This window comes from Postia placenta, assembly GCF_002117355.1.
Source record: "Postia placenta MAD-698-R-SB12 unplaced genomic scaffold POSPLAscaffold_3, whole genome shotgun sequence".
NCBI classification, from domain to species: domain Eukaryota; kingdom Fungi; phylum Basidiomycota; class Agaricomycetes; order Polyporales; family Adustoporiaceae; genus Rhodonia; species Rhodonia placenta.
Genome location: NW_020169834.1, coordinates 1679850 through 1697715, shown reverse-complemented (window position 1 = coordinate 1697715; position 17866 = coordinate 1679850). Strand labels below are relative to the sequence as shown.

At 52.5% G+C, this 17866-nt stretch overlaps 5 protein-coding genes across 5 annotated transcripts; 3 read left to right on the top strand and 2 right to left on the bottom strand.

Annotated features, from left to right (window-relative positions):
• Window positions 1–40: 40 nt before the first annotated feature.
• On the bottom strand, window positions 41–1374 carry POSPLADRAFT_1065095 (hypothetical protein; the record flags this gene model as incomplete). Its single annotated transcript, XM_024481900.1, has 5 exons — window positions 41–201; window positions 257–778; window positions 837–932; window positions 987–1144; window positions 1197–1374. The coding sequence occupies 5 exons, from the start codon at window positions 1372–1374 to the stop codon at window positions 103–105; spliced, it is 1053 nt and encodes a 350-aa protein (XP_024341923.1). The 3' UTR covers window positions 41–102.
• A 1275-nt stretch (window positions 1375–2649) lies between these two features.
• POSPLADRAFT_1134268 (hypothetical protein) lies at window positions 2650–4849 on the top strand (the record flags this gene model as incomplete). Its single annotated transcript, XM_024484456.1, has 5 exons — window positions 2650–2693; window positions 2752–3046; window positions 3108–3519; window positions 3578–4402; window positions 4464–4849. The coding sequence occupies 5 exons, from the start codon at window positions 2650–2652 to the stop codon at window positions 4847–4849; spliced, it is 1962 nt and encodes a 653-aa protein (XP_024341922.1).
• A 295-nt stretch (window positions 4850–5144) lies between these two features.
• POSPLADRAFT_1065093 (hypothetical protein) lies at window positions 5145–6378 on the top strand (the record flags this gene model as incomplete). Its single annotated transcript, XM_024481899.1, has 4 exons — window positions 5145–5385; window positions 5440–5495; window positions 5549–5703; window positions 5754–6378. The coding sequence occupies 4 exons, from the start codon at window positions 5145–5147 to the stop codon at window positions 6301–6303; spliced, it is 1002 nt and encodes a 333-aa protein (XP_024341921.1). The 3' UTR covers window positions 6304–6378.
• Window positions 6379–7359: 981 nt separating this feature from the next.
• POSPLADRAFT_1073363 (hypothetical protein) lies at window positions 7360–15500 on the top strand (the record flags this gene model as incomplete). The annotated part of the gene is made up of 28 exons (XM_024482600.1): window positions 7360–7422; window positions 7469–7899; window positions 7955–8030; window positions 8084–8101; window positions 8153–8215; window positions 8266–8481; window positions 8532–8576; window positions 8635–8752; window positions 8810–9262; window positions 9316–9468; window positions 9519–9659; window positions 9713–10045; window positions 10105–10359; window positions 10410–10463; window positions 10515–10594; window positions 10651–10803; window positions 10857–10972; window positions 11025–11077; window positions 11132–11320; window positions 11372–11446; window positions 11507–11531; window positions 11948–12160; window positions 12211–12322; window positions 12378–12470; window positions 12521–12798; window positions 12860–13366; window positions 13427–14780; window positions 14843–15500. The coding sequence occupies 28 exons, from the start codon at window positions 7360–7362 to the stop codon at window positions 15239–15241; spliced, it is 6066 nt and encodes a 2021-aa protein (XP_024341920.1). The 3' UTR covers window positions 15242–15500.
• On the bottom strand, window positions 15455–17728 carry POSPLADRAFT_1134011 (hypothetical protein; the record flags this gene model as incomplete). The annotated part of the gene is made up of 8 exons (XM_024484424.1): window positions 15455–15760; window positions 15814–16012; window positions 16071–16141; window positions 16191–16248; window positions 16299–16538; window positions 16774–17091; window positions 17372–17647; window positions 17673–17728. 8 exons carry the CDS (start codon window positions 17726–17728, stop codon window positions 15455–15457), a joined length of 1524 nt encoding a protein of 507 aa, XP_024341919.1.
• Window positions 17729–17866: the final 138 nt, after the last annotated feature.

Here is a 17866-nt window from a genome sequence, read left to right as displayed (position 1 = left end):
AACCTCCAACGGAGGTAGCGTTTGGCAGATGATTGTTTCGGGAGAACTGGGATGTTTTGGGCGCAGCAAGGGCGGATCTATATAATGTAGTATAGTAAAACATCAAGGCGCAGGGGGTACCGGCATCTGCATCATGCCCATCTCCTCCGGGGTCATGCTGGGACTCTCGATCATCACGCCCACACCGACCTTAGCTGCGTTCTGTAAGCCGGCATGGTGGTCAGTAGACGTACACATGGCAGCGATATGTCCTTACCTTGAAGTGGTCGATCTCACCCGACACCATGAACGAGAATGCAGGCGCAAAGCGTTGTTCAAGCAACGCCGAGACCTTTCCAGTCGAGTCCAGCTGGGCCCTGAACGTCGACATGCGCAGATCATATTTGGCGCCCAACGTGGCGATAGCATCTCTCCGCGCTGGGGCAGCGATGAGCTGCAGCTCCGCAGCCACCTCCACTTTCTCGCTGAGCTTCTGCCAATACGTAGCTTGCACAATGCCCGCAGGTTGCAACTGGGCGGTCGCAATCCAATTTTTATCCGAGCCGGTGTACTTCGCAAGATACGAAGTCTGTGACTCCGCCATGTCTGGTGTTGGTCGCTGGTAGAGCGTTTCAAAACCAAGGGCCAGGTTTTTGGTGACAGACTGCAGGTAACTGCCAATGTAGATACCTGTCAGGTCCGTGGGAGAAGGATTGATCGCCTTGACATTGACCGAGTAATCTTGGCCCAGGTAGTCGTGCTCGGCTTGAAGCATGCTGTGACCCACTTGCGATGACAGCTGAAGATAGTACTATTGTTACTGCGGAGAAATGTCCGTATATAGAATGGTCCCGCACCTGCCCTTGCACTTTGGACACGTTGCTTTGGGACCACCCCTGGTTCAATCGACCGTTCACGTTGCCGTCATGGTCAACATTGCCTTGCAAGAAGACCTACGCGCAACGTGAGACATGATCACAGCAACGAATAAATGAAAAATGATGCACCTTGTCATTAGCAAACACTGCAGCGAAATTATAGGATGGTGGCGAAGTTTGTGAGCCCAACGCAAATGAATGCGTCACTTGGAAAATAGGGTTGACCGACAAGCTCTTGGATAGGTCTGCCCTCGCGCCGTCGAAGAAGAAGTTGGTCAGATGTGTACCTGCAAAAAGCTCAATATATATAACAGATATACCACAACATTACGCTCGTACTCTTCACTTCCTTCGTGAGGTTCTCCACCGTGCCGGGGTTAGAGAGGCCGAGCGAGCTTCGCCATGACGCGAAACGGTTGTACAGACTGGCCAGCGGTGAGCTCGATGTTGGCTGTAGCGGATACGGCGACAGCTGTGGCGGCTCGACCGGGGTCAGCAGCGGAGGGGATGAGGCCATGACAAGGAGGTGACGATGACCGGTCTGGCTTGGAGGTGGGCGGCAAAAAATCGGCCACGAATAAGTTCAGAAAAGGAAATCTGACAAGCGTGGCTCCCGTGCCGCCCGCGGCCGTAGCGCCTCAAGCCCTCGACATTTCAAGTTCAAACAGGTAAAGCACAAGCTAACTCCGAGTGGAGAACGCGAAATAATATATTGTCACTTCCATATCTTGTTTACGAAAAACACTAAGCAGTGCAGCGATGCTAAGGTAAGTTACTAGGCAGGCAGTAGTAGGCCGGTCGGTTATGCAAGAATAAAATGCTAATGTTGGTCGACTGTCGGGAAGTATTTGGACGCAGGAACGAACGACGACCGATTCGACACTCGGTAGGCACTCAGTCAATCAGAGGGCGAGACATAGTGAAGGTCCCATTTGGTACGAATGTAATTCTGATCTATGCCAAGCAGTAACTTGTATGCATAAAAGATATCGGGTGGTTTGTGTGAATCTATCAATGGTACGGCTAACGCAGATGTCTTTCCGAGGATCAGAGTGGCAGCTGACGACAAAGTTGCCATATAGATGAACGAACTGTTGGTACTTTGCGATGCGCGTGCCATGAGGCTGTAGGTTTCGACAGAGACCAGCCACAATAGAAGTGATACAGCCAGTACCCTGAGCTTTGAATATGATACATGCCCCCATGACAGGAACGTGCCGCAAGTTCAGTTACTCTGCATGCGTATTATCAAGATGGATCGCAGCAACGCAAGATATATCGGCCATAATAACCCCAGCAGCCGGAGGAAGCGGTACTTGTGCGTGCAAGAAGGGTTTAGGACCAATTCAAGACGAGTCGATCTCACTGTAGTGGCATGGCAGTCTTCTAGAGGGGCCCTGCGCGACGAACGAGTCAGAATACAGTCAAGGGGTGGTGGCATTATTGTAAAGCCCCGGCGCGGGCACACAATCTCTGAGCGAATCCAGGACGATTGGGGGGCGTAAAGCCAATTGAAGATGTTAACGAAAGTGGCAGAAAGCGCGAGATGGCGCGCGGGTGACGCTGATAGGAGCAACAGCATCACGTGCCGTGACGCGCGGCGTGCGTGACGCGAGAATGTCCTGGAATGGTGTCCGAACAGGGAAGAACCTCCTGGAACAGCACAGAATGCAGGCAGTATATAAGATTGTGCGCGGCCAGGGGCCCCTACTCAGCGTCCCATTTGTCTCGTTTCTCCTCTATCGACGACCCATTCCCCTACACCTCTCTAATTTCCTCAACGATTCCACCGATGGCTGCCAAGGCAATTGGTATTGATTTGGGCACGACCTACTCGTAAGTCTAATCGCTCACATTCGCAATCGATATGATCTTACTAAACTATTTTCTACAGATGTGTCGGTGTCTGGCAGAACGACCGTGTTGAGATCATTGCCAACGACCAGGGTAACCGAACAACCCCCTCGTATGTCTCCTTCTCGGACAGCGAGCGGTTGATCGGCGATGCTGCGAAGAATCAGGTCGCGATGAACCCCCACAACACCGTCTTCGACGCGAAGCGTCTCATTGGCCGCAAGTTCGCCGATGCTGAGGTCCAGGCCGACATCAAGCACTACCCATTCACTGTCTTCGACAAGGGCAGCAAGCCCTACATCCGTGTGAACTACCGCGGTGAAGACAAGGAATTTGTAAGTCTTCAAGGTCCCTTAGAGGTGGCGTCAATCATATGCTGATTATATTGTTTACTAGTCCCCCGAGGAGGTCTCATCGATGATCCTTCTTAAGATGAAGGAGACCGCAGAGGCGTACCTTGGCACGGTTGTCACGAGCGCCGTGGTCACGGTCCCCGCCTACTTCAACGACTCACAACGTCAGGCGACGAAGGATGCTGGTACCATCTCTGGTCTTAACGTCCTTCGTATCATTAACGAGCCGACTGCGGCTGCTATCGCATACGGTCTCGATAAGAAGACACAAGGCGAGCGCAACGTCCTGATCTTCGATCTGGGTGGAGGAACCTTCGATGTCTCCCTCCTGACTATCGAGGAGGGTATTTTTGAAGTGAAGGCGACCGCTGGAGACACTCACTTGGGTGGTGAGGATTTCGACAACCGGCTCGTTAATCACTTCGTCCAGGAATTCAAGCGCAAGCACAAGAAGGGTAAGTGCAGTTCCCCTTTTGTAGAAACAAACTTATGACTAACGCTGATCAAATCCAGATCTCTCCTCCAACCCGCGCGCGCTCCGTCGCCTCCGCACTGCGTGCGAGCGGGCTAAGCGCACGCTTTCGTCCGCGACGCAGACCTCAATAGAGATCGACTCGCTTTTCGAGGGTATCGACTTCTATACCTCACTCACTCGTGCCCGTTTCGAGGAATTGTGTCAGGACCTCTTCCGGAGCACCCTCGAGCCCGTAGAGAAGGTCTTGCGCGACTCGAAGATCGACAAGAGTAACGTTCACGAAATTGTCCTCGTTGGTGGCTCGACCCGTATTCCGCGCATCCAGAAGCTCGTGTCTGACTTCTTCAACGGCAAGGAGCCTAACAAGAGCATCAATCCCGATGAGGCCGTTGCCTACGGTGCTGCCGTCCAGGCTGCCATTCTCTCCGGCGACACATCGGAGAAGACTCAGGACCTGCTCCTGCTCGATGTTGCTCCTCTATCTCTCGGTATCGAGACTGCGGGTGGTGTCATGACCGCGCTTATCAAGCGTAACACGACCGTCCCCACGAAGAAGTCTGAGATCTTCTCGACCTACTCCGACAACCAGCCTGGTGTGCTCATTCAGGTCTATGAGGGTGAGCGTGCCCGTACAAAGGACAACAACCTCCTCGGCAAGTTCGAGCTTTCTGGCATCCCACCAGCCCCCCGTGGTGTTCCTCAGGTCGAGGTCACCTTCGACATCGATGCGAACGGTATCCTCAACGTGTCTGCGGCAGACAAGACCACCGGAAAGTCGAACCGCATCACGATCACCAACGACAAGGGCCGCTTGTCGAAGGAGGAGATCGAGCGTATGGTCTCGGAAGCGGAGAAGTACAAGGGTGAGTTCACAATTACCACTTGCGATACCCCGACGTGTGCACTGACGATTTGACTCTGTAGCCGAGGACGAGGAGGCTGCCGCTCGTATCACCTCCAAGAATGCCCTGGAATCGTATGCGTACAACCTGCGCAACTCGCTGACCGACGAGAAGCTTGCGAGCAAGTTCGACCCTGCCGACAAGAGCAAGCTCGAGTCGGCCGTCAACGACGCCATCTCATGGCTCGATGCCTCGCAGGAGGCTTCGAAAGAGGAGTACGAGGAGCGCCAAAAGGAGCTCGAGGCGGTCGCCAACCCGATCATGCAGAAGCTGTACTCGTCCGCAGGTGGTGCGCCAGGTGACTTCCCTGGCGGTGCACCAGGTGGCTTCCCCGGTGGCGCGCCAGGTGGTTTCCCTGGTGGCGCGCCGGGCGGCGAGGAGGGCCCGAGCGTCGAGGAGGTCGACTAAGTGTTGTATGCGATCGATATATGATATTCGTCACGTTGTGGACTGCAAAAAATCGCATGTACATTACAGCTGCATTGTAGATCTCGATAGCTTTGCTTTCCGTTTTGCTCTATTATTCCGTGCGACGAAAGTGTGAGCGTTTGGAATGTGATCGGAGTTGGAAGACCAAGTAATCGTGATCTTAGGGCGATTGGTACCGCGCGCATTCTCGGACTGCAGTGCGGCTACACCAGAGCCCTGTCGTTCTAAGATTCTCTAGTTCATTTATCTTGTTCTTCACATCTATTATACTCCAATGCCTAAAATTCTGTCCGGGCTACCGCTATCCGGTTTGTTTGGCGTTGCAAAACCATCCGGCCCCACGTCGATGTCCGTTCTTGAGACACTCAAGCCTCTAGTTGCGAGCACCAAGCTATTCGTCGAGGCAAGCAAGCTGAAGCAAGGGCCAGGGAAGACGAAGAAGGCCAAGCATACAAAATATGCAGTCAAAATTGGCCAGGGAGGCACCTTGGATCCTCTCGCAGATGGCGTCCTCGGTACAGTAGACCAGTTCTTTCGATATTCATTTGTATAACGAATGTGCAATCAAGTCGTTGGAGTAGGCAAGGGCACAAAAAAACTAGGCGACTTCCTAGATTGCGTAAAGGTACGTTGCGTTGTATTTTTTATTATACTCCCGATACAACTCTTGTCATCCAGGAATACCGCACGACATGTTTGCTAGGCTGTGAAACCGATTCGTATGACAGCGAGGGGGCTCAAGTTCGCGTCGCCCCATGGCGGCACGTCACTCGAGAGCAGGTCCAGAAAGCGCTGGATGAATTCAGAGGGGAGATCATGCAGGCACCACCTATGTACGTCCCGACTGTCTGTGTACTCTTCGAAGATCTACCAATTCCTTCAGATTTTCCGCTCTTAAAATGGACGGAAAACCGTTGTACGAGTATGCTCGCAGCGGCACCCCTCTGCCCCGCCCGATCGAGAAGCGCAAGGTCACTGTGCATTCCCTCGAGCTCGTCGACTGGAAGGGGAGCGATCACAGTTTCCGCTGGCCTGAGAAGAAATTTACGGATGAGCAGAAGAAGGCTGTCGAGAAGGCGTTGCAAGGCGTCGAAGAGAATGTTGCAGTCCAAGACGAGCCAGAAGCTAGCGCATCGCCAGGTGAAGTCCCGACTGCATTCATCCTGAGCATGAAGGTAACCGGTGGGACGTACGTGCGTTCCATCGTTCATGATCTGGGACACGCTCTTGGATCTGCAGCCCACGTCGTCACCCTTACGCGGACACGACAAGGGCGCTTCGTCCTTGAAGCTGAAGACGAAACCGACCGCCCGTGCATTCCATGGGAGGTTTTCCGGGAAGCAGCGGATGACCCGGGCGAAATTGACAGCGACGGGTGGACGAAATGGGAAAGGGCAGTCATGGATCACCTGGAGATAGTAGAAGGGAAGTGATGATATATCAGCTACCTGGGATGTGCGAGTGGCTACGTGTTTTCAACGGCCCTTATAAATGACTGTCTTTTTGGGTCTGCAAGCTCACCCACTGGTAAGTGAAAACACTTCCTTACAAATGCGCTGTGCAGGCTCACTGCGTATGCGCTGTACAACTCTCGCTTATCACGGAGGATGGCTGTGTTGTAATGTATCTGCCGTGGCAGCACGACAGGCCCGCGACAACCTGCACGAGTCTGCTTCAAACAGATTCCGCGATGACAAACCTGAGCTGATCGTATGTGAGATTATGACTGTGTCTGTGAATCTCGAATGCAGTGGGAGAGGGGAGATCATTTCTGCCTTGTTACATTCCGGATCCGCGACGCGACGCTCCCACCACCTGAAGCCGAAAATGTATCGACAAGATTGTAAGTAGTGTTGTGAGCTGACGACTCTCAAGGTGACCGCTGAGCGGTGACATTGAGCTCGCTCTTTGTGTCGCAACGGATCGCGCGATTCAGATCTTGAGATCTCGCTTGCGGAAACGCGGGGAAATGGGCGCGTGTGGGGAAATGAGAGCACTTATTCCTGGCCGACCACCTCCTGCAGTCCCTCCGCCTCGCAAGCCTGCTATTGGGAAGATGCTATCGTCACTCAAATCGGATCCCTGGACGTCAAAACCACATGCACTTACCGGAAGTGGGACTTCGACTTAGCGAGAATGATCATAAGACGTACCTGCTTGATCATGCATTTACTACAATTAGCTTCGATATTCGCCGAAGACAGGTGACCCCCCTGGACACATCCAGGCAACTACCCACGGTACTTGTGCTTGACTATCAACAAGTCGTGTCTCCAGAGGCGCAACGATGAGCTCGAGGTTTGCGCTCCGTTGCTCTGGCAGCGGTACTGGCGCGACCAGGCGACAATCTGCGAGAGCTTCTACACAGCTCGGACGCGGTGAGCGCATCATATCCAATCGCTATAATACTACAGGATGGTTGATATAATTGCGGGCAGTCGCGTGTCTTCTGCGGCTGAGTCGATATCATGTGTCAGCGTCAGCTCGAGATGCAGCGAAATCTAGTGGCGTTGCGGGAGAAGCGGCTAAGCCCACCACTCAGGGTGCACCAGGTCTGTCACACTTTAGAGTCATGTTTCGTTGAAATCTAACCAAAAGAGGGTAGACGAAGGAGTACCGTACTCCCAGCTTTCCGTTGGTGTGCCTTTAGAGATATTTCCCAATGAGCGCCGAGTCGCGATCACTCCTCAAAACGTCACTCTACTCATGAAGAAAGGGTTCTCCCGTGTCTTGATAGAGAAGAATGCCGGTGCCGAAGCCCAATTCTTAGACGAGCACTACAGGGCCGCTGGAGCTACGCTGGTGGATAGAGAGCAGCTATTCAGTGAGACTGATATTCTGCTCAAAGTAAGGCCGCCAGCACTCGGAGGAGAGACGGACAAGATCAAGGAGGGTGGCACGGTCATATCATTCCTATACCCCAACCAGAATAAGCCCGTTGTCGAGGCTTTGGCTACCCGGAAGGCCAATGCTTTCGCAATGGAGATGATACCCAGGATTTCTCGTGCTCAGGTTTTCGATGCGCTAAGGTTTGTCAATTTGTCTGCGACGATCTTTACATTATCGATTGCTCACGAAGTATAGCTCGATGGCCAACATTGCAGGTTACAAGGCGGTTTTAGAGGCCGCTAATCATTTCGGCCGGTTTTTGACAGGTCAAGTCACAGCAGCTGGGTATGCATTATACTTACTTGTCTCACTTGGTGCTGACAGTCTGCTACTCCTAGGAAGGTAACTGTTCATGTTACTATCTGATGTGCAGTTAGACTCAATATTTTGAAGATCCCTCCATGCAAAGTGCTTGTCATAGGTGCTGGAGTAGCTGGACTGAGTGCCATCGCCACAGTACGTGAACAGGGCCTGTGAGCTTCCCCACTTTGCTCACTTCTATTCAGGCTCGACGTATGGGTGCCATTGTCCGAGGATTTGATACGCGCGCTGCAGCCAAAGAGCAAGTCCAATCTCTCGGCGCCGAGTTCTTGGAGGTGCCATTCGAGGAATCTGGTGAAGGCGGCGGTGGGTATGCCAAAGAAATGTCGAAGGAGTTCATTGAAGCGGAAATGGCATTATTCATGGAACAATGCAAGGACGTCGACATCGTCATCACAACGGTTGGTGTCGTGCAATGATGGTTGGGTGTATCTGCTAATCGAACTCTCAGGCTCTCATTCCAGGCAGACCTGCGCCAAAGTTGATCACTAAAGAGGTGGGTACAGTACAACAATGCATTGACGCGACAGATTGATATCCCATTATGTCTATAGATGGTCTTGGCAATGAAACAGGGCTCTGTCATCGTCGACTTGGCTGCCGAGACCGGGGGTAACTGTGCATTGACAAAACCGGGCGAGCTCTATGTCCATGACGGCGTCACGATCATTGGTACTACATTGAGATTCACACGATTTGCGTCCCATTTGCTCATGTTTTTGTTAATAGGTTACGCTGATCTGCCTTCACGTTTACCGACGCAATCGTCCACGCTATACTCGAACAATATCACGAAGTTCTTGTTGTCTATTGGCGGGGACGAAAGGTTTTCCATCAACCTTGATGACGAAGTTGTTCGTGGTTCCATCGTTGTACACAAGGGCGCCCTGCTGCCTCCTGCGCCTCGGCCTGTCCCGCCTGTCGTCTCCGCGCCTTCTCCGGAACAGGCAGCTGAAGTCGCTGAGACTAAGGCCATCACGCCATGGCAGAAGGCAACGAGAGAGATTGCTACTGTCAGCACGGGTATGGGTACCGTAATCGCGTTGGGAAAGTTAGCTGGACCTGTCTTCATGAACAACTTCTTCACGTTCGGTCTGGCATCGTTGATCGGGTACCGGGTGGTCTGGGGCGTTGCACCTGCTCTGCACTCTCCCCTGATGTCCGTTACGAATGCTATCTCTGGTATGTCTACGGGTGCCCTCGTACCGTCGGATTCGCTAAACCTGAGCATTTAGGAATGGTTGGAGTCGGCGGTCTCTTCGTCATGGGTGGCGGGTATTTCCCGGGTACCGTCCCGCAGATATTAGGAGCATTATCGGTCCTGCTAGCTAGTGTCAATGTTGCTGGTGGTTTCGTTATCACGAAACGCATGCTAGATATGTTTAGGCGTTAGTAAATACCTAGTTGGGGTTATTGGCTAGCTGACATTGTTATGTAGGTGACACTGATCCGCCGGAGTATGCATGGCTCTACGGTATTCCAGCGGTCGTCTTCACCGGTGGTTTCCTGGCTGCTGCGAGCACGGGCATGGCGGGTCTTGTCCAGGCTGGGTACCTGACCAGTAGTGTCCTCTGTATCAGTACGTATCTTCGAACGTACGCCTGTAGGCCAAGCTTTTGATGCTTTTTGTAGGTTCTCTGTCTGGACTAGCTTCACAAACCACCGCACGTCAAGGAAACATTCTTGGAATGCTAGGTGTCAGTTCCGGTATCCTTGCTTCACTGGCTGCTGTCGGGTTCAGTCCCGAAGTTCTCGTGCAATTCGCTGGTGTTTCAGCGATCGGCGGACTATTTGGTACAATCATCGGTCGGCGCATCACCGCCATTGAGTTGCCACAAATGGTCGCCGCGCTACACTCAGTGGTGGGTCTAGCTGCGGTGCTTACTAGCATTGCGAGCGTTCTCGCGGATCTAGGCCACGCTTCTACCTTGCATCTCGTTACTGCTTACCTTGGGGTGCTTATTGGTATGCTTCACGTCCTATAGCTGCGTGATCGAACGATTGATAACATTTCGGGTCTATAGGCGGTATCACATTCACCGGATCTATTGTGGCTTTCTTGAAGCTCGCCGGCCGTATGTCATCTCGGCCGTTGTCTTTGCCAGGAAAGCATGTCATCAACGCTTCCTTACTGGGAGCAAACATCGCATCTTTCGGTGCTTTCGTGACAATGGCTCCGTCAGTGCCTCTCGTGGCAGCCGGGTTCCTGGGCGCGAATGCCTTGTTGAGTTTCATAAAGGGTTTCACGACGACTGCTGCAATTGGCGGAGCCGACATGCGTACGTTTGTCACACACGCAGTTTGACTCGGCTCACGACACTCTTTGCAGCCGTCGTTATCACCGTTCTCAATGCGTACTCCGGGTTTGCTCTAGTCGCAGAAGGTTTGTACACTATACTCGCTTGTGTTCAATGGTGTTGAACCAGACCAATAGGTTTCATGCTGGACAACTCGCTCTTGACGACTGTGGGAGCACTGATTGGAGTTAGCGGGTCTATCCTGTCGTATATCATGGTAAGGCAGATAATTTCACCTCTAATATATAATCTCACTGCGCTCCGTCGGGTCAGTGCGTTGCCATGAACAGGACATTGACAAACGTTCTATTTGGAGGCATCGGCTCGTCCGCCGTGCAGAGTGATTACAAGATTGAAGGTGCTATTACAAAGACGTCTGTAGAGGAAACGGCGGATACCTTGGCCAATGCAGAAAGCGTGATCTTGGTACGCATCAGAATGTTGTTGGTGTCAAACTGAAGTCCTGATGGCATTTGCAGGTGGTCGGTTACGGCATGGCTGTTGCTAAAGCGCAGTTCGCCATCTCAGACATTGTATCCATGCTGCGCTCGAAGGGGATCAACGTACGCTTCGCTATTCATCCCGTCGCTGGAAGGTATATTCTCTCTGTGATCGATGGCCTCGCAATGCTTATTGCCTCACGCTAGAATGCCCGGGCAGTGCAATGTCTTGTTAGCGGAAGCGGCCGTGCCCTATGACAGTAGGTCATCTGTGGCTCTCGAGTCCTTTCCAGGCCTGACTAAATCCTCCTCAGTTGTCCTTGAGATGGATGAGATCAACGACGATTTCCCCGACACCGATGTTACCCTCGTTATTGGTGCAAATGATACTGTAAATCCTATCGCTCTAGAACCAGGATCCCCTATTGCTGGCATGCCTGTATTACATGCATGGAAGAGCAAACAGGTCATCGTGATGAAGCGAGGAATGGCTAGTGGCTATGGTGCGTTTCTCAAAGTCGGTACATTGGGGTTAGGCTCAATCGAGATTCTAGCGGATGTCCCCAATCCAATGTTCTACATGCCGGGAACTAAAATGTTGTTCGGCGACGCGAAGGACACTTGTGAAGGTAAGAATCACGCCTAGAAGGGCGTACAGTGACATACCTGACTTTTCGGCATATTAACAGCCATCAAGAAGAGCCTCGACTCAAAGTAGTCGAGTTCTGTCATACTGGGGAACATCTACGCCGAGTTTCGCTGCATGCCGTGCTGTAGTTTAGTGTATGTATCCAACAGTATTCATTGTGATCGATCCTGTATGTCCTCCGAACGCGTGAGGGAGTCACCTTGTAGTGATTGTAAAATAATAGCGAATGCTTGTTCTACTGCAGGTTATTCTTTCATCGCCTTTTGTTTCGATATGGGCGCTTAAACGGCCCGGAATGGCAAGTCATTCTGCGTTTAGTTGTTGTTGTCCTGGCTCAACTTGCGCTCGTCCTCCGTCGACACTCGCACGCAAGTCCTGGTTTCTGTGTCAGATCTGGAGGACTCAACTGTGCGCGGGGCTCTTACTCTCTAGGACTGCTCTAGGACTGTATTCGTTGCTCAGCTCCTACGCGGATGTACAGTTCGGATGCCGACGGTCGGAATACTCTCAGAGATGTCATTCCTTCTTCGCCATCCACCGTCCTCACTAGTGACGACATAGTCCAAGCCCTAGCAGGTTCTGAAGACAATGGCGCTACGTTGGACCTGGCGCGCAAAGGCCTCACAGACGTGGGAGAGGCGGGGGCGGAAGAACTGGCAAACATCATCCAGGAAACCGACAGCGCCGTAGTAAGGTATTGTCCAGTCTCATAAACCTTCAGTTACAAACTGATGAGTATGTCAGAATTGCGCTAGCTTATAATCGATTGACTACGTTGCCGATGGCTTTTGCACTGCTCTCACGCCTACGGTACTTGGTTCTGAGGAACAATAACTTCTCCACCTTCCCTAATGTTGTGGGTACACTCTTTAATTGCCTCCTTCGTCTCCATGACCTACCCCTGTACGCAGCTTACTGTCATGCCGTCGCTGGAGATCCTGGACATCAGCCGTAACAAGATCAAGCGCCTGCCCTCTCAGCCTGGTTCACTAACGAACTTACGAGTATGTCGCGTAATAAATGGTTTTGTGGCCAGCATATTGAACTTTTCAAGGTTTTCTCCCTTCTCCGCAACAAAATCCGCAGGCTTCCAGCATACATATCTCAATTTCAACAACTGAGCATCCTCAAAGTGGACCAGAATCCGATCGAATGGCCGCCGAAGTCAATTCTTCAATCTCATGATGATCTGCATGATCCTCAGGTCATGGGAGAATGGATTAAGGGTCTTCAAGCTTGGATGGATGAGAACCATTCTTCACCTACCGCTCGCAAGATGAGCGAAGATTCCATAGAGAGCGAGTTTTCGCGAGATATGTCTAACGTGTCAACGTAAGCAATAGCTATCCCCTTGCACATGGCAGCATTGCCTCATTCATTGTATCTCTTGCAGAGAACAGACTGACGCGTCCGCGCCACCGTCGCCTCCTCCTCTACCCCCCAAAGATGGCTTCCATGCTACTGCTCTTTATCATGCACGGTCTTTCTCCCTTGAGTCGGATACTTCGAGCTACTTTCAGCTGGAAAGATCACGAAGCGACTTGACTCCAAGTCATGATGTCCGACCAGGTTGGCCTTCATCAATGAGGTTTACTCCTTCAGCTGCAGGCTTTCTGCCTGCGGCATCCGAATCCCTCCCACCATCCCCCGACTCTTATTATCCCTCTAATGGGTCGGGCACGCCGTCAGAACATGCAGGCTCCCGAAACAGTAGCAAATACCGCCCCGTCCAAGCGCAAGACGAAGTGGAGGCCCTGGAGGATGACAAGTCACGGAACAGCGTCAGCAATCTCACTGTCAAGAAGAGTTTGCCGGAGTTGCGCTTGACTAATCTGCATCTTACTACAAGGAGGGACGACTTACCTTCTCAGCGCTCCGGCGTGCAGAATGGCACTCCCAGGTCAGCACGATAGTCTTGCTACTTCACATTGTTTATCAATGGTACTAAAACTTCACTCAGTCCGCCGAAGCAATCATCCATCTCGGAAAATTCATCCCCTATTGCATTGGACAGGTCGGTCCCAGCGATGGACAAGGAACGACATGCCTATTTCCGGCGGTTTTCTGCTCTTACGCCTCTGAACCTCGCGAAGACGATTCCAGAGGACCTTCTTGCGCTTGTCGATGCTATCCGAGGCATCCTATTTGGAGTCTCGCAGATCTATCAGACACTTCACCATTACACTGTGTATGCTATCGACGCACGACTATCGGCGGTTTTGCTCAAGGTTTTGGACCCTGCGGCTTACTATATGAGTCAGTTGATTGGTGCTTTGGACCGATTTGATTCCATGAGCAAGAGGGCTGTACCGTCTCCTGCAGTGTCTAGAACAGTCGTGGAGTATTGCCGAGATACTATCACAGTCTTTGGCAAGGCTGTCGGAGTTCTGACCCTTCAATTAAAGGTGCTCGCTACTCACGACGACGTTCGCTATACACGACAGATGCTACTCACCCTCTACGGCGCCATGGCAGAGATTGCCAGCTCTTGGCAGGCGATTGCGAGTCGTATAGACTCCGTCAAGCCTCTGCTTTGGGAATCGCGACCGCCACCAGCGTCCAAGTCATTCACTGCTCAGGTTTCGAGGACGCACGGCTCAGAATCATCCAGATCTCCAGTATCCGCACCAGCAGGAGGCCCTTCGACTTTCCACCCGTCGTCAGACCACCCACGCTTGAGACCCAATGTATCGCCCAGCTCCCTCGACCATGGAAAGACTCGCATGGCGCGTAGACATGCAGGATCCTTCAGCTCGAAAGATGTTGAAATAGGCAAGATGCTTCCATCCTATGTCGACCCGCCCTCCTTCGCTGTCGGTTTCTTTGACGGAGCGGCCCCCCCGACGCCTGTGCCTCGTAGTGCTCGAAGAACAGGCCCATCCCTCGGCTCGGCCCCCCTAAATGTCACATCGATGGCCAACGTGTCTGGCCCGTATAGTGCAGACGGCTCCCATTCAACACATCGCTGGGATGCCCACTCACGTCAAGGCTCCCAGAGTTCTCTTCTTCCCTCCTCGTCCTCTTCCCTCGCGTTGCGGGCCGCTCAATTCGATACGCCAATAAACTCGAGTACTCTTATGGATAAAGAGGCAATAGATGCAATGAAGCAAGCGCTGGATGCTGCGCCTGCTATCTGGGAGATGGTATGTGGAATACTAAGCGAAGAGGACGAGAACAACGAGCCCTTGAAAGAGATACTGAGCAGGGCGCAAGAGGTGGCTGAGAGGCTGCGCAAGAGTGTTACGGCTATTCAGGACGGATCGCCTCTGACGGATCGCAGACCCCTGCACGATGACGCACGTATGTTTGCTAAGGTAAGGCAACTATACGCCAGCGTTAATCAGGGATTAGTGGCTAATGTCGCCTCGTGTGCTAGACCGTCATCCAACTATCGGGCGCGATTAAGACTCATATCGCTGCGCATCCGCTGTCGTCTACTGTTCGGACAAACATGGTCAAGCTCACCAACGCGACGGAAGAATTTGTCATACTGCTGCACGTCTCCTCCTTCTCTCCTGCTCCGACCCCCCGGCCATATACTCCCTTAGTAGGACCTCAGCCGAGTCCACTTAGCCATCCAGACGATGGCAAGCTTGGTGCCAATCTATCACGCGCTCGCAGTGCTGCACACTCTGCTAGTTCGAAATTGGCGCCTGCAATGCGGGATCCACCGCATAGCGCACTTCCTCATTCAACATTCACCGTCCCGACACCTCCGCGCTCTGTGATGTTGCGGAAAGAGACTATGAACGATATGACTGCTGTACCAGGATGAATTTGGGCACCAGTGGTTTTCTGCCTTCATTGCACTAACTTATTCCCTCCTATTGTCAAACGAATCGTTGTCGCATTTCCTTGCCTGGTGCATAACATGCATACAACCCACTAGCTCACACATTCCACTTCCCTCAAGCATACTTTATTAGATCCCACTGTATTCTCCAGTTCATGGACAAGGTCCTGGGCAACGGGATAGGTGCTAATGTATCTACTTCGTAATAACCTTGATAGTCCGTCCTTTTGCATGAGACTCACTACCCATGCCGGCGTGTGCGTTGGCGACAATCCTGTTAATCTCAGTTCTAACCTCCTTAAGGTTCGCTTTCAAGGTCTGCACATCTTCAAATTTCCTGTGAGCCTTGGCCTCCTCCACAAAGGTCTCGAGCAATGCCTCTTGTTCCAGTAAAGGTTGAAGAACTCGAGCAGCTTCCGAATCAGGATCGACGCCCATAGGTTGGTCCTCTTGCTTAGCATCTTGGGACGAATTGATACTGCCCTTGGGCTTGGGCAAGGACTAACGACTAGCATGTCAGATCGGTTCAGCTAGTATGAGTATTCTGGCTTCACCTGTAACGGGAACATATGTTTCTGCAAGAACATGTTGGCACGCGTCAAGATGGCAGCCTGCATACGATCCTGAGAAGAACCGGGTCCCCCTGGGCAGGGAAGTCTTCGTATTCGTTTGGCAAGAATGTCATACTGGCCGAAAGCCTCCAGCAACCGTTTTCGGGCGGCGGAAGCCTCTGGCGTCGGTCGTTCTTGCTTACTGGTAAAGAAAAGGACATTGAGGGATCAGTGACAATCGACAAGTACAGAGAACAAACTTGAGGCTGATCATGAGCTCTTGGAACTGGGGCAGCGCATCCTCGATCTCTCGCTCAAGGTTGATGAATGCCTGCACAATTGGGTCAGTGAAAGATGTGTACTGCGATGAGAGCACGAACGTCATAGAGCTTGATGAAAATCGGCGCGCTGTGTACTTCGCGCTTGTGCTGGTGCCGTCTAGTGGTCATGTGAGCTGACTGCACGCTGCATAAGTGAGACGAGCGCACAGGAGAACTGGCCGGCAGTCTCGGCATATTCGGACGCCTTTCAAGAACTTCTCTTCCTCGCTGAAACCGTCACCACTACCTCTGCCCATTGCCTGTGACGAGGAGGTAGTTCTCCGTCGGACGCCATAGTCGACGCCTTCGTCTACCTCTTCTATCCGGCCAGTTTTCGGATCCGCAACGAAGAGGAGGGAACACGTCTGGGGACGCTGTGGATATTTAACGGGCAGCGAACAAATGATCCTGCCACATAAGCGACAATGGTGTTTGCGGTTAGTCAGAGGGTGAAATGAGACCCTGCGATTGTTTATCAAATGCGTTGTTTCCCCACAGTGATACAACACTATCGGGACTCACGAACATATAAGACATTTTGTAACAGATGCGTCGTCTTGCCAAGGAGTTATAGTCTGCTCTGCAGCTATGTGTGGCTTCGGTATGCCATTGCGATTGACAGCGTAGAGAGCGGTACTCACACCGTATGTCATTCTTTCCTGCGGGCTGCGCCTGGGATTGGACGACGTTGCGCCAGAGATCGCTAGCGTTCTTACTCCTTAACTCGGAAAAGTCCATCTCGAATATAGACGATAGCCGCTTGTTGGGTCGCGAAGGATGCTCAGATTCTTGGGTCTTCTCCTTCGATTTCTGCTCAGAGGGGAAGTGCAGGTTGATCAACTTCTCCAGCCGACGCTCAAGCCGCGTGCGCTCGATCCGGTCAACATCCAAGTGGGTCTTGCGTGCCTCTACAAGCTCGTCGGTACGTGGTCGATATACGCCCTTTGGCTGGAAGCCAGGCCTGTAGGGGGCGGATGATCGCAGTACATTGACTGGCGATGATGAAGGTGATGATAGCGAAACAGGAGATGAGGATGCCGCAGAGGAAGAGGTGAGCGCAGGAGGCAGAGCTGGGGTATGGGGCCTTGGCGACGTTGCGTTGGACCTTGCTGGCTGCGTCTGCGGCGTTTCGGCGTTTGGTGAAGGCGACGGGCGTAGAATAGTGTTTGTATCATTCCGGGAAGGATGGGGCGACGGTTCCGATAATGTTGGAGAGGGTACAGGAGCCCTGTCATATGGACCAATCGTTGGTGACGATCTTCCTGAAGAGACCCGACTCGGTAGGTTTGTGTGTGAGGGTATTTCCAGTGGCCGCGAGAGCGACGATGCGGTCGAAGGCGTGCGGGCGTGTGCATCCGCTGGACGAAGGGGCGATGACGGTAGCGATGAACGCGTTTGGGCAGGTCGTAAAGGAACATGCCGGAACGTTGATGCCTTGCGAGCTGCTTGCAGTGATGTATGCGCAGGTGTTGCTGGAGGGGTATTGGAAGAGCTGGCCTCGGGTTGCTTGGAGGATCCTGCAATCGGGGTTGAGGGTCGCACAACGGGGAATCCAGATACAGGAGATGCAGTAATGGGAGATACAGAGATAGCACCATTGCTATTCAATGCTGGAGCTGTGGTAGATATCATGGATGTGTTTGGCATTGAGGAAGACGGAGAAGATGCTATGGGCGTGTTGGACGGAAACGACGGAGACGCCGGAGACACGGGCATACTTCCTGACGAGGTTTTTG